The sequence below is a fragment of the Acromyrmex echinatior genome, chromosome 5, assembly GCF_024713525.1.
Source record: "Acromyrmex echinatior isolate Ae372 chromosome 5, ASM2471352v2, whole genome shotgun sequence".
NCBI lineage: Eukaryota > Metazoa > Arthropoda > Insecta > Hymenoptera > Formicidae > Acromyrmex > Acromyrmex echinatior.
In genome coordinates, this window is record NC_141856.1 from 10,601,011 (window position 1) to 10,617,139 (window position 16,129).

Here is a 16,129-nt window from a genome sequence, read left to right on the forward strand (position 1 = left end):
CTCTCTCTCTCCCTCTCTCTCTCTATGGTGGATAAAATAAACATTCGTGATAAATATGCGGAATGCGAGAGACGTATAGCGAAAAGATCGAAATATGTATTATAAAATTGACAGGTATTAAAAAAATAGGATTAATTATTTTTATTAACTTTTATTAATACACCAAACATTTCACCCATCTCCGTCACACAGTATAAAATTGTATAAATGTAGTATATATGTTTATATTTATGTGTATATATAATACATTTATAATACAACATAAGCGATTAACTAGTCGAATGCAATATTTTAATTTTGCATTTTTAATTATCTTGTCAAGTTATCTACCCTATCTTGTCAAATGATTTACTCCTATTAATCATTAAGATACTTACGCATTACACGTTATTAGAATTTAATTTCTTTTAAAGAAAATAATTCGAAGTCTTGAAACTTTATATTTATGCTCATGTTGTCTAATATTATTTTCATAAGAAATGCAATTGTAAATATCAAGCTTTTATATATTTTTCCCCATTTTCATATAAAAATGTATTAGTTCCCTATAAAAATGTGTTAGTTTCCTATATATAAAAAAAACGTTGTTTTGTTTTTCTATAATTCTAATAACAAGAACTCTTAATATGATTATGGAATGTCTAGTAAAAAGGATAATTTCCTCAATGAAGAATGGAGATAAATAACTTACTTCAATTTAATATAGATCTTGAATTTTTGGAATAATTAATTTTTATATCTGTTATTTTTATTTATAGTATAACTGTTATGCATTTATTATACCTTTTTATAGAAATATTTAAATTAAAAAATTTTTAATTTAATATTTAAATTTTTTCATCTATCGATATTTCCAAAATTCTTTATATATATATATATATATATATATATATATATATATATATATATATATTCTTGTAAAAGCCTAATAAAAGTCTATAGGTTTTCAGTATATGATTATTCAGTATATGATTATTAATCAAATGTAACTGTTTTTTTTATAACTAATATAATTATCTACTTAATACAGAAGCAATCGAAAATTTCATCCAGTCCATATTCAAAATTTTATTTTTTAACAAGATATTTAAAAAAATCTAATAAACTTTATAATAAACTTTAGAATAAAAAACAATAAGTATAAATATAATTCATTTATACTGTTTATGATGCATTTATACATATAACTGCGTCCTTATATAACAGCGTATAATTGCACCTTAGGTAATTACAATGCAATTATATTATATTATACTTCTTGGAATAATACATAGCTGATTCGAAAGTATTTAAAAAAATTATAAAATGTATTTTATATAGTACATGATTTATGAGTACGAATGATTCTCATTGCTTAATCAGAATTTGTGTAAAAAAGCATAATAAATTCGCGTCTAAATACACGCATGTTGTTCTGGATTCAGTTGAGAATATTTGACTACTGTTTACCACAGCTAAATGATGAGCTGTTGAGATTATTTATATATATATATTATATGTATAAAATATATTTTTTGTATTTAAAAGTATAAGTATACATTATAGAAACCATTCCAAATATTGATATCACATGTCCCGCAAAAAAATCAATATTATTAATAGAAGACTTACATATTATGTATGCAAGTTATACTTTTTTGCATTTGCGTGCAACTGTCATTTTCTGTCAAAATTTATATTTAAGTGAATAAACATCAGTTGAATATCTCGAATGTATAATTACAAATTTGCATAAATTTACATAGTACTATATTATTTTCTTGATTTTATATATATTAAATTTTAAATATATACAAAACGAAATTGAAAATTTCTGTACTATGTTTCGAATATCATTTTAGATTATACGCATAAAATATCAAGACTATCGCACACGAATATTTTACGCGAGAATATAATATGAAATCATTTTATTATCAATTTTATAAGGATAACTTTTTGCATTGAATCCGAATTTCATAACACATTTACGTATTATAATTATAAAACTGCCGATAATAATCTTTAGTAGCCAAATAGAAAGATAAAAAAAGGGGGAAAGATAAAAAAAAAGAAGAGAGACAGGGACGTATTTTGTTTAGTGTGCTACTTTAGCAAACTTCGCATTTTGACCATCTTACAATTTTGAGCGAAGCAGCTCGATCTTTTTGGCGGCGCGTTTCTGCAAATCGGGCAATTTCATGGCAAGTCCCATGTTGCCTTGAATTTTAACTTTCCCTTGGAAGAAAGCCTTCTGCGGATTTAATTTTCCAGAAATGAAATCTACAATATCGGTGTCGCTAATCGTAAATGTTACATCAGGTTTGGTTTTGCCATTGTATTCGACTTTGCCTTTGCCCGTTTTTGCATCTATAATCCAATATCCTTCGGCGCCTCCGGGACCATTTGTAACTTTAAATCCGTAAATTCCACGCATTCTCTCAATCAGATTCTCATCATCTTCCTCCATCGCAATTGCCAATGTCTTGAAGAGCACATCCGCTTGGAAAATACTCGAATCGGCGGCAACATTCACGTTTTTTCTGACTATCGCCTGTTTCGGGAAGCCCAAGCGGTAAAGAGCCACGACGACTGCACCACCCAGACCTATGTTGTGCTGAAGTGCCAATTTTGCATCCTGCACCTGTCTCTTGCCAGCTTCACCGCGAAGTTGCCAGGTAAGTTCAGCACATTGTGCTAATCCTGTGGCACCCAGAGGATGTCCTTTCGAGATTAGACCACCGCTCGGGTTCACAACATACTTGCCACCGTAGGTGTTGTCTCCAGCGTCTATCATTTTACCGGCATAACCGGGAGTGCACAATCCTAAGGCTTCATAAGTTATTAACTCGTTTGCAGAGAAACAATCATGCAGCTCTATCACATCTACGTCGATCGGCCTGTAGTGGGTCGATGTGAAAACTTTCTCAGCTGCGTTTCTTGTCATGTCATATCTGCAAAGTATCACAATAGAATTAGTAAACCAGCAATTGATTCTATTGGGAAACATAAATACATAATAACTTGTTTATTTCTCGTACCCAACAATATTCATACACGATTGAGTGTTAAATGTCGAGGACAAGTCAGTGGACATTTCCATAGCGAGGATTTCGACAGCCTGTGATTCCAGATGATGCTTATAAACGAAATCCTCGTTAGCTAGAATGACAGCTGCTGCACCATCGGAAGTGGGACAACATTGGAGCTTCGTTAATGGTCCAAATATTTTGGGAGAATTCATAATTTGTTGCAAGGTGTATTTCTCTTGGAATTGAGAATTCGGGTTGTTTATAGAATGCAGATGATTCTTATATGCGATTTTTGCAAAGTGTTCGAGCTTTGTGCCATACTTCTTCATGTGCTCGATCCCAGCATTGCCAAACATTTGAGCGGCGATAGGACTTTCGGACAGACCTGTGCAATCGATGATTATAAGATAAACAAGTTAAATATATCAAATATTATTCCATTTTATATCAAAAAGAATTCTGTAATGCTGACCTGCGATATCTGCCATGACCTCAACATGCTTAGCCATGGGATTCGTGCGATCTGAAAACTTGGACATCAGGGAGCCTCGCTCCATCTTCTCAAATCCAAGCGCTAGAACGCAATCCGCGTTGCCGCTCTCAACGATCTGTTTGCCAAGGTAGAGAGCTGTGGAGCCGGTGGAACAGTTATTGTTGACATTGTAAATGGGACATCCAGTGAGTCCAATCTCGTAGATTGCCCTTTGACCGCAAGTGGAGTCGCCGTACACGTACCCAACGCAGACGGCCTGCACGTTGTTGTAGGATACGCGTGCGTCCTGCAGAGCCTTGGTAACTGCCTCCTTCGCCATTTGCGGATAGTCGAAGTCATCTCTACGGCCGGGCTTCTCGAACTTGGTCATCCCGACGCCGATCACGTACACTTTCGGCTTGTAAACCATCCTGGCGATCTGTTTTTTTTGGGCACGAGTAAAACACCGGGAAATTTCTGTTTAGCAAAACACTAGCGAGAACCGTTCTCTTTGCGAGATTTCCTCGTGTGACGAATGTTCAGATTGTAGTGAAAGTAGAAACGGAAAAAGAGAAAAAGAAGTGACACACGTAACGTCGCTGTTATAGGATTACCGAGATTAGGCGATCAAATTGCGAGACGTACGTTTCGTTGGACTTTAATCTTCCATATATTATAATAAAAAAAGATTGTGATAAAAAAAGCAGAAATTACAATGACAAGGCGGTTTCCAGCGAAGACTTCAACGTCTTCGATTCACGATAACGAGCTGAACGAGCGACGATCACATCTCAGTTCTCACCACGGCGCGAGTAACGACCTAGATCGTTGCCTCTGGTGAAAATAATATACTACGCGCAAGGTGTTACTTAATTACAACTAAACACGTAATCGTGCCTCACGCAAAATGTTTCTTTATCGAGGAAACTTTCTATTGAGTTAATAATAATAATAATAATAATAAAAATATACTTCGCATAAATTTAAAGTTATGCAGTTTTAATAATTGGATGCGCGAAACATACGATTATCTTTTGTCAGTAAGATCAGAATATTTATGACCTTCAACTGAAGAATGTTTATGATTGTTTCATTTCCCTTGCAAATCTGTTCATTTCCTGTATGTACCGATTTTTATTTTAAAAAGAAACGTATAATAATAGAGGAGAAGGAACATGATTATACATTTATGTATGATGAAATTAATAAAATAAATTTGTGATATGTATTATAAAGAATTGTATTTTAAATTGAAAAAATTTCCAAATAGATATTTTCAAATGAGAGGCTCTAACATTGCTTTCTATTTGTAGTAACATGGATCGACACAGACATTCTATCTTTCTTGATATTAATGAGTAACCAAGACGACGATACTTGTGTGATCAAACGAAAAGAGCTCCCAATAGTTCTCAAAATAGTTACTTCAGCTTACACAAGTTTTATCAACAACACATTCCTGGTGAAAATAAAAATCAGAAAGAAAATCGAATAGAAACGTAAATCGAATAGAAGTATAAACGTCTCTTTTATGTTTCGTTGTTTCAATTTTCGCCTCTTAAAAGCTTCGTTTTTATTACTCTTCCATTATATTCGACTTACGCTTCGATTTTTATTTTCATCAGAGCGATTGAATGCCATTTAATGACACAAGTCGACACACGTGTCGTTTTGTTTTTTATTCACTGAATATTAAGAAAGATAGAACTGATATGAAAATGGAAAGCACCCAGCATCAATGTTATGTTACGTATGTTTACGAGGTATAAATTAATAAATAAATGTAATGCAATATTTGTCCTTTGAACTACATTTATTTTTTATACCCGAAAATCTGAAATGCTGAAATTGATGAAATAGCAATATGGCAAATCGAATTATTTTATACATAAACTCTCCTCCCTTTGAAAATTCAAACGTATATACCTGCGCGTTTCATCCGAGGAAGAGCCGCGAATGAACTAAAATGAACTAACCCGTTTAAAGTGTCGCGCATTGGCGTAGACTCGCCGAATGTCTACGCCGCTGGACGGCGCTGCGCCGGCCATTGCGCGGTCGTGTTTTGGCCGAGCGAAAAGATGGCGGATCGTTGTTTTCGATATCGTTCGCGCTCACAACACGTCGCCGAGATACGTCGAGGTTCAGCGCAACTTTGAGGTCAATCTCGCGCGAAAGTTGACATGCCGCACGTGCATCAGTCCTGGCTGTGGTAGATAGTCGTTGTGCCAGTGACAATCGCCGGTGTGACTGCATCGCGCAGTACTCGCTGCATCGTCTCGGCGTCATTGTCGCCGCCGTTGTGGTGGTGTTAGTGGTGGGCATCGTTGTGGTTGTGATCGTCGTCGTCCCGTGTGAAGGAAGCGGTGTAAATCACACAAAATTTTCGGATCTTGACGAGCAATTCCGACAATTTGTCGCCAGCGCGTCCAAGAGTCGATGCAAACAGGCGCGAGGACGCCATCGAGTCGGTAAAATGGTTACGCATCACTGCGAGTTTTTCTAACCCTCTCTTGTCGCTGTTTACTGCTCCCCCGCAAGAGACACGATTTTGGTTAGGTTACTCAAGTCGGGATTCGCACATCCTATGACACCGGAACGCCGTCGCGCGTGTTCCTCGCGGTGGCCTACGTTGACAATGTGACGCGACCTTGGAATCTGCGATTTGATAATCGATGGATAACACATTCGCGATGGCAAACGATTTTGACGCAGAGCAATTCGAGCGGAGGCTCCACGCACTGAAAGACTCGCAGGAGTCTATCCAGGGCCTCTCTGCATGGTGCCTCGATAGGAGACATCATCACAAGAAGATTGTCACCACGTGGCTACAGGTTTTAAAGAAAGGTAAATTATTTTCTGTGTTCAGCAGAAAAAGCAGCTTTCCTACTGTTAAAATTTTTTAATATGATTGGTTTTGTCCTTAGTTTCTCACTGGAAATGTATAAACCAATATCATTTTAATGAATTTTATTCACAATACTTGTGAAACTATTTTATTTGCTGCACGCAACTATAGATTTACTCTCATAGATATAAAATATTATCTTTTATTACAAATAAGATTGTTTGCTATATTTGTGTTAGATTATTTATATATTAACTTACATAATTCTATCATATTAAATATTCCATATGACTTTCATTGTCTTAAATATTTATTTTTAAAATAAATATTTATACACATAATTATTAAATAAAGAATGAAATACATAGATAACATACTAGATGAAATAAATTGTTGCTACGTAAAATTCATTTTTTTTTTATAACAGTGAAAGTGGAACATCGGCTCACATTATTCTATTTGGCCAATGATGTCATTCAATATTCAAAGAGGAAGAATTTTGAGTTTGTGGAGTCATGGGGAACTACTCTGCAACGTGCGACTCCTATGGTTCGCGACGAGAAAGTGAAGCATCGTATTTTGAGAATTTTCAAAATCTGGGATCAACGGCAAGTCTACGATGAGGAATTTCTTGCCGATCTATCCGGATTAATTTCAGCGGCACCAAAAAAGAAATTAGAACCTCCACCGACCACACAGCCTGATGAGTTTCAGGCAGCTTTGCTCATTTCTACAATGAGGTCTTGTGCGACTCTGGAACAAGCTACTGATGCTAGATTACGTGATCTACGGGAAAGTAACATAGACATAGAATCTGCAGAAGAGTTACGTTCGTCATTAAAGGACCGAAGACGCATGGAAGATGCAGAGAAAGAAATAGATTTAGTCGCTAGGAACGTCGAGAATTATGTTCGTGCATTGGAAGCAGAGATTAGGGAAAGGGCACAAGTAGTTGAATTGTTGGACCAAGCAGATCAGTTTTATGAGACTCAACGTGGGGAAGTTAAAATAGTAACGAATGTAAGTGTCAGATTTTATTGCAAAGTATTCAATATTGTTGGTTTCTCATATTATATTTTTCATAAATAGGCATACCGAAATTTTGGCAGTCGTGTCAAGAATTTGAAGAAAAAGTTAGATGAATTACTACCTACGTTCGTCTCACCTATACCATCGCCGGATATAAACGCGCCCTCGCCGAGTCCTGACAGTGATATAGAGCTACCAGGAGAAGAAACTCAGTCAGTAGCTAATCAGTCGGTAATGATCGACGTAGCACCACCGTCTCTGTATGGTTCATATTCTCACGAGTATGATCCTATTCCTGTACCTGCACCTGACATGGTACAAGGCAATGAGTCGACGGACTTTACGAATAATTTTCCTTCTTTTATGGGGGGAAATGTAGATTTTGGTAATATGGTAAGAATAAAGTTGCATATATATCGTTTTATAAAGGAAAGTTTTGCATTGTTTTAAACATTCAGTACATTGTATATTCTTTTTGTTTTTTTTTTTTTTTTAGAGAAACATATTTAACGAAACCACTGAGACATCTCCTGGGATGTCTCAACAGTACAATGAATCTTTAGAGGTAATTATTACATTTACAACATTCTATATTATTTACATTTGTAACATTCTATCAAAATATGCGCTTTATGAATTAATATATTATTTACATTTGCAACATTTTATCAAAATATACGCTTTATGAGTTCTATGATTTTTTTTCAGGCAAAACCAATAGAAGTAATTAATATGAGACCTTCAAAAGATGAACAGAACAATGCAGATTTTAATATATCTAGTTTCCTGAAGACGGTTCTTCCATCATCTGATGGAACGTCAGACTCGAGTGCAATTCCAGGTTTAGGCCTGGACGTTTCCGAAAATCAAGTGGAATCGCCACAACGTCCTAATTATTCGCCCTCGTTAGGACCTGTAACACCTGTGGTCTCAAGAATGATGAGTAATCAGGGTACATCAGTCGTTAGTGGAGGCGGTGGTTTAAACAATTGTCAGATGAGTCACAGTACCCCTATATCGGTTCGCAATCTGCCCGAGTCTCACACTCCTTCTCCGTATTCTAATCAAAACAGTCAAAATAACATTACTGGTCTCTTTGATGGACCCACCAACAATACAGTTAACCCTTTACCTCCTCCACCCTTACCACCTCTCTTCCTTGATGATGAGAATTGTTACAATAAGTTACCACCAAAATTTCCTACATGGACGCCGGCGAACGAGGGTATTAAAGACTCTGCAAAATGGGAGGAAAAAGGTATAAATAATGTTTCATGATTCAATCATTAGCTTTATAATTATTCTACAATAATGCATAATGCATGTTCGTTATAATAAATTTTGCTACATATTTAGGTAAGAATAGCATGAATCCTGCGTGGCCTGGCGATTGTGATGATAAAAATAAGAATTCCTGGATGGATGGCGATGGAGATAGATGGGACTCCAATAACGATTCCACATGGCCGGTCAATGACAGAACAAAAAATGACATGCTATCAGAGACTCCTGAATCACCGCCCATGTATGAAAAAGCTGGTTTTGCCGAGCCGGTGGAATACAACGAGCCACAACCACAAGAATCTCTAAATACTACAGGAGATGTAGATCATAGGTAACGCAATTTTTACACCAGTTTCTATCAGAAACTGTAACTATATATATTATTGTTTTAATTTTTAGATTGTTGATCAATTATATGATTTTCTAATTATTAAAATCTATATATTTTATATATATTTATTTTCATATCATTTACAGAGTGATTCCAATGCCAATGACCCGCGAAAATCAGCTACCATATCGCTTGATGAAAGCTGCAGATGTGGATCATCGTAATTTGATCAGTCTGACTGGCAGCCCGGCAAATAACCACAATCCTGGTGAGCCGTCTTCTTTAGCCAATAACAACAATCTATGGTCTACAAGTGATCAAGATTATCGGTGAGCTTTATACTATTTTTATGTCCATCCATTTTTATAACTAAATATATACATTTCTTATATAGTTTATATTTATGCTCATATATATATATATATATATATATATGTATGTATGTATGTATGTATATATGTATGTATGTATATCATCATATATAATCTTTATATGATTTATATAATTTAGGCGACACATGCAGTCTGGTGACATTGTTGAAAGTGTTGATATGGAAATGTCGGACGATGAGACTGACAGCAAGCCGAAAGGCAGGGTTCTTGTCGATCTGAGATTGCAGGATCGCGACATGCGTGTTGGTGTACCAGTGCCATCATCTCATCACGACATGGATATGCGTATGATTCCTCTTCCCATCGGGCAAATGCCTGATCCGCATGATAATCAACTATTGCAAGATATGCACTTGATGCGTCCGGGACCACCTCCACCACCGCCGCTACCGCAGTTTCAACATCAGGGTCAAGGTGGTTTCCGACAAGATCAGCCGATAGATTTTCATCCGAATCAACCGAAGTTTCCGCAGAACAGACCACCAAACTTTCTACGGAATCAAGATTTTCATTCAAATCAACAAGAATTTCATCAACTTCATCAATCGCAACAAGATTTCGAATATCGCGATAGAGAACACAATATCCGTTCGAAGCAAGATTTTTTGGCGGAATCGCCGGGACGTGGGAGATATTCGCAATCGGGGGATCATCAACATCAACACGACAATTCACCCTTTCATAGAAACGAATGGAATAATCGTGGTGGTCGTGGATTTCCGAGGAACCGCCGGGATAGATACTCGGAAGATCACAATGTACAAAAGCAGCGGAACAATTTGTTGAATAGTCGCAAGTCAAGATCGCAGGATCAACAGCATCACCAGTCACCGTCGGAGATCCCACCCAACAATAGACCATTACTGCTACCTGACACCATCTTCGATGAGAAGGGCATGCCGATTGGCTTACCGGAATTTGATCAGGATAACAACATACTATCTAACACTCAAACAGAATCGGAACATAATTCTGATAACTGTCAGAATTCTTTAGTACCACATATACAACAGACATTGCATGACATGCCGAGTTCTTTTGACGATTCTGAACGCAATCAACAACAACAGAATTGTCAGTTAATCTCTGATGAGCAACGGGTATCGTCTTTAACTGAATCGGAAGATCAGTCATCAACGATAAATCAAACGATGGTTATTCCGATAAGGACAGATAACGTTGATGATGAATCGCAACAAATACAACATGTCCCTATTTCAGAATGCGAGGAGCACGTTGAGTCGACTGAACACTCCGATTTCGCAGAGAAGACAAGTGTGACTGACGAACTGATTAATCAAGGACAGAACATGAATTCTACAGAAACAGAGTCATTAGATGAATCAATGACTATAATAAATAAAGAGATAAAGAGAACAGCAAACGGTGATTGCGACGAGCAAAGTCATGAAGAAGGAAGCCCCAACAAAAAAAGGCCCCTCTTACAGAACGGACCGCCAATGCTGAACGCCAATGATGACTTATCTGGCCTGAATGGTCCCACACCGACGGATTTACATCCTGCCATAATATACGAATACGATGGATCAAATTTTCGGCCACGCATTGGCGCTCCACCTTTCCCACTCTGGCGAGGTGGATTACCTCCTCCACCTTCTTCCAGAGGAGGCAGAGGAGGTTTTAGAGGTGGGCTCTTGGGGATACCGCGAGGTCCATGGATGGACAGAGGACCACGCGGTCCTATAGTCGGCAACTTCTTACCAAGAGGATTGAAACGTGGAGGCAAACAATTTTGGGGCGGCGGTGGTTTCAGAGGCCGGGGACGAGGCAGTAACTGGTAGATAAAGAGAAAAACTTTGAGACTCGACGATTCCGTCGTCGTAATCTGACCGGATACATATGCGAAACGCGTTTCGCTCTCTGTAAATAAACAAACCGACACGTTTCGACATTCACACACGCGTGCGTTCGCGCGCGTATCTACCCACTTGTTCATACATACGCACACACATTTAATACATACACGTACATAAAAGTAGATACAGAATCGGTTGGTTCTAAACAGTGAGATCTTCAGTGATGAAGATTCTTCACATTCTCCTGTGCGATTGATTCGCCTATATAAATATATAAATAACAAAACTATAGATATATATATATATATATATACATATATATATAAAAACATATAGCTATATGCATACTTAGTACATGTTTTGTTAAGATCTTAACGAGTGTTATCGAAGCGGCTTGCGTTCGCATACATGTATATACATGTGTACACACATATGTGCTATTATCGAGCTCAGTAAATAATTAGGAGCAACGTACGGGAAATCTGGACGCGATATGTCGTCGTTTATAGTCGCTGCGATAATGACTACAATCGTCACTCCCATAGGTTTTTATGTTAGGAGGATTTGTGTTTATGTATGCGCTGAGAGAACTAATGATAAATTCTCCATCTCGTGAAGGAGGGTCGAGCATTGAGCGAAGTTGAACACTGAAAATCATAAAAACTACAATAATTAATTGACGATAGTTAATTGACAGCATCAATTGGAACCGAGCGTAATTTCACCGAGTTCAAATTTCCGTGCTGTAAATTTACGAAAGTAATCGTTATAAAATGATAATATGAGCGGAAAATGAACTCTCTTTTTCTCTCGAAATTACGGCAGTTTCAATTTTTTTACTAATAATATGTGTTTCTGACCTGATCACTATTCATATTCTATGGTCCATGTTCCAAAAGTCTTCTATTATTTCCTTTCCTCGTCCACCTTCAAAATAAGAATTGCAATCACTTGTTTTCTCCCCACCTATGCCTCAACTCATCTGACTGTGTTCTCCACCGTTTGGTCGAGGTTCATTATAAGAGAAGAGAAAAAGGAAAAATGGAAAATATACAGGCGTGTCAATGAACATTTTTAAAGTGTACTAATAAAATACAGTGTTTACGTTCTGGTCCGCTTCGTACATTTTCCCTATTGTTATTTCTCGTTTGTATTTCGTAGATGATGAGTGTTTCTTCTCGATCGTAAATTGTCCTTGTTCATAAGAAAGAAACCGCAATAATTAATTTGTCAGTTATCTGAAGACTTAACCGAAAGCGTCATATTTAATTTGTTTTATGTTAAAAACACAAAATAAATTAAATATGAAAAAATTATAAATTATATTTTATAATTTATGTTATGTGAAAAAATTATAAACTATATTTTATAATGTATGGTATTTTTTTTCCACATTTAATTTATTTTGTGCTTTCAACATAAAATAAATTAAATGTAAAAAAAACTATAAATTATAAAATTATTATAAAATTGTTTTTAATATCGATTTGAAAGATGGGCTTATAAAATGCTCTTGTAATAACTAATATTTTTCTATATTTGTGATTGAAAAAAAAAGAGATTATAAAATGAATAAGACTTTAATCCAAAACGATACGCTTGCTTAGCTATTCGCAAAATTCTTTATCTTTAATTTTGCTTGTGTATTCAAATATCGCCAAATTATTAATCGCGAATTTCGAGTTTTTGTGTAGAAATCTTTTAAAAATAAATTAATTTTTATTTTTATGTCCTTCAAAAATTTATTTTTATTTTATTATGTCCTTCGAAAATCAATTTTAATTTTTATTATATCGATCAGTGCATTTATTTTCTCTGCTGTAGAAGAGGTTGTATTGTTTTGTTAAAAGCAAGCGAATCGTTGACACTCGAACTGAGTGTAACAAGTGCAAAAAAACCCGTGAAATTCTCTCTTTCTCTCTCTCTCTCTTTCTCTCTCTCTCTCTTTCTAATTGTTTAATAAATAATATTGAGGATCTTTCTCTCTACAGCTCTCAAGTTTGATCGGTGTAACTGTATTTCCGTTCTCGGACGACACCGTTTTACCGACGCACACGGATCATTCGTGGCTCGTAAATATGTTATTGTTACGATTATTGCGAGAACGTAAAACGCACGTATCTATCTCGTATATATCTAATAGTTCCCTTTCCTTTTTTTCTTTTCTTTTTTTTTACAAGTATCGCGATCTCAATATGCACTGCCTTACGCATTTCTCATTTATGATTTTTTTTTCTGTACGTAATTGCAAAAGTACAAAAAAGAGATATGATTTAATGATCGATGATTTTGTGACTCGCTGCCCATTCTTTTCCAAGTCCGCGATAATAGTGATTAAATTAGATTAGGACGTCCTTCAGCGAGTGAAAACGAAGACTATATTGCTTTAGATTACGCGGGAGGGTTTGGGAAAGGGGGCAAGAGGGATGTGTGGGATACGCGTGGAATATTACGGCTGCAATGCAATTTCATGAACAGGCTATCCAAAATGGCGATATCCAAAATGGGTAGTATTTTCGAAGATCTGTTCTTGCGTCGAATAACGGTCGGATATGAAACTTCTGACACTTCCGGAAGATGTAGGATATATCCAGAAGATATATTAACGATATAGGCTGTCTCGGAAGAGATGTGAATTAGTAACAGAATTTTATCCTCGCGATATGTATATAGTTTAACATTTTCCCTTTCTTTCGAAGAAAATAAAGTTACACAATAATTTTTCTTTCTCTTAATTAAAATACGATCATAAAAATATTAATAACGCATTTATGTTTTCGATCTATTTATTGTGTATTTGTAAATGTATTAGCAAAAGTTGTGTGGAATTGTAGTCGATTTGTGATCTTAAATAAGATAATTGTTAATTAATATAATATATTATACAAATAGTTGAATAGATAATTTATCAGCTTCGGTATTGCAATAAAAATTAATGAAGTTCCTTGCAGACGTTAGAATGTGAAACAATTGAAAGTTTGCTGAGAATTACAATAAAATATGTCGAATGAGTTGTTTCAATAAACAGGGTGCTCTTTGTATGTAAACGACACAATCTTGTTTCTTTAATAATTTTTATCCATTTTTTTTTTATATTATAACAGAAACGTATCTTGATGTTAAATAACGGAAAATATTCTATTAATGATAAAAGTTATACGATAAAAGAAAGTAAACTTGATAATTTTTCTAATCTTTTTATTTTTGAAGATAGATCAAGGCTTGAATAGTAATATAAAATAAAAATTTTAAACAAACAAAAATTTTTCTAAAATCTTTTTGTAGTGTTATTACTGATATACATCACGTTTGAGACAGCCTGCACATTCGTGTACATACTACGTATTTCTTCGAGAAGCTACATTTCGCACTTGAAGTTTTAATAATGGAACCGCCCTTGATTATCGAGAGTGTTTTGCAACTTACATAAATTTATGAGAGTTTTAGCTAGAAGTGCCTTTTTTACTAAAGTGAATCTCCATCTTGTTTTATAAGGGAAAATGTAATATCTTTTTTGATGAGGAAAATGTATATGAACAAAATTACGAATGCTTCTATAATTTAATTAGTCGAATATATGCACGAATAATGAAAGGTGAGAGAATGAAACAGTGTTTGTATGTGTGTGTATATGAGAGCGAGCAAGTGGGATAGAGAGAGTGAGAGAGGGTAGAAAGTAGAGAATAATCGATTCAGAGTTCTATTAATAAACGAAGTACGGTTATTTCAGCGAATTATCATGTATATACATTAAATTAATGTTTAATTAATTAATTTTACATTAACGTTAAAGTTAACAAGTTTTATATCAGGATATAAAACGAATGTGCATACTGTGTATGCGAAAAGTTTTGTACATTGCTTAATAAAAGATTGATCTTTATTATTGCAAGTCCAATTTATTTTTATAATTACAGAGTATTATATATTTTTTATTTACTACGTACCAATGTAGATAAATTATATGTTGACGTCAATTACTTTTGAAAATAAAAAAATACTTGCGTAATAATAAAATTATCAGTTATAGATATTTTGTTTTCTAAACTTTTATGAAATATATTTATTATATTTTTATAAAAATCGAGAAAATTTAACATTCGAAGTTAGTTATTTTTAAAAGGATAACTTTATATTGTAAAAAGATTTTTGACCAAAGGAACTCTACACTTTTATATTGTATTAATTTTTGCTAGAATTTAGAACAAGATCTTTCTTTTATTTGAAGTCAATTTCTATGAAAACATAACATATAAATTTTGTATTATGTTGTTGTTTTTTACTTATACGTAATTACTTTTATTATTATATATTATTTATTTATAAAAATAATTGTATGAAAATCCCAGGAAAAAATGTTATATATGGACATGTGTTTTATATATAATTATATATAAATATAATAATTATATATAATATAAATATATTAGGTGTTGGAATTAATTCGTAGCGTTTTACAAGTGATGGGAAGTACTTTCATTAATGTATTTTTTAATGCTCATGTGAAATAAATAACATTCTTTCATTAAAAAACGCTACGAATTAATTCCAACACCTAATATATATAATATATATAATATAAATTATATAAAATATAAAATTTTATATAATTTATATAATTATATACAGAAATAGTTATATACGAAACACTTTTTCTCGGGTTGTTTTTAGTGAGCGTTTAATTAAGCGCTATTCTTTAAATTCTATTTTATATTAATATTAATATTTTTAACGTGCAAAAAACATTGTCAAAGAGACTGTAACGATAGAAATTATTTAAACTTTGTTTGGAATTATTTCTTTGTTTCTCAAAATTTTAAAGCTATTAATGATTAAGAAATGTAATTAATATATCAATATATTTGATGAATTATACAAATAAATAATAAGATGTTATTCCAAATTTAATTATTTAATTTTAAATAAACTTTATTTTATTAAATGTCCC

General features: G+C 34.3%; 2 protein-coding genes across 2 annotated transcripts; one reads left to right on the plus strand and one right to left on the minus strand.

The window, feature by feature from the left end:
• Nucleotides 1-1,043: 1,043 nt before the first annotated feature.
• Nucleotides 1,044-4,366, minus strand: ScpX (Sterol carrier protein X-related thiolase). Its single transcript, XM_087406350.1, has 4 exons — nt 4,198-4,366; nt 3,484-3,922; nt 3,021-3,396; nt 1,044-2,933 (listed from the first exon to the last, which is right to left on the minus strand). Exons 2-4 carry the CDS (start codon nt 3,911-3,913, stop codon nt 2,117-2,119), a joined length of 1,623 nt encoding a protein of 540 aa, XP_087262476.1. The 5' UTR covers nt 3,914-3,922; nt 4,198-4,366; the 3' UTR covers nt 1,044-2,116.
• Nucleotides 4,367-5,826: 1,460 nt separating this feature from the next.
• LOC105153564 (uncharacterized) lies at nt 5,827-15,079 on the plus strand. The gene is made up of 8 exons (XM_011068476.2): nt 5,827-6,327; nt 6,756-7,348; nt 7,418-7,750; nt 7,854-7,922; nt 8,066-8,615; nt 8,714-8,972; nt 9,119-9,301; nt 9,483-15,079. The coding sequence occupies exons 1-8, from the start codon at nt 6,156-6,158 to the stop codon at nt 11,164-11,166; spliced, it is 3,843 nt and encodes a 1,280-aa protein (XP_011066778.1). The 5' UTR covers nt 5,827-6,155; the 3' UTR covers nt 11,167-15,079.
• Nucleotides 15,080-16,129: the final 1,050 nt, after the last annotated feature.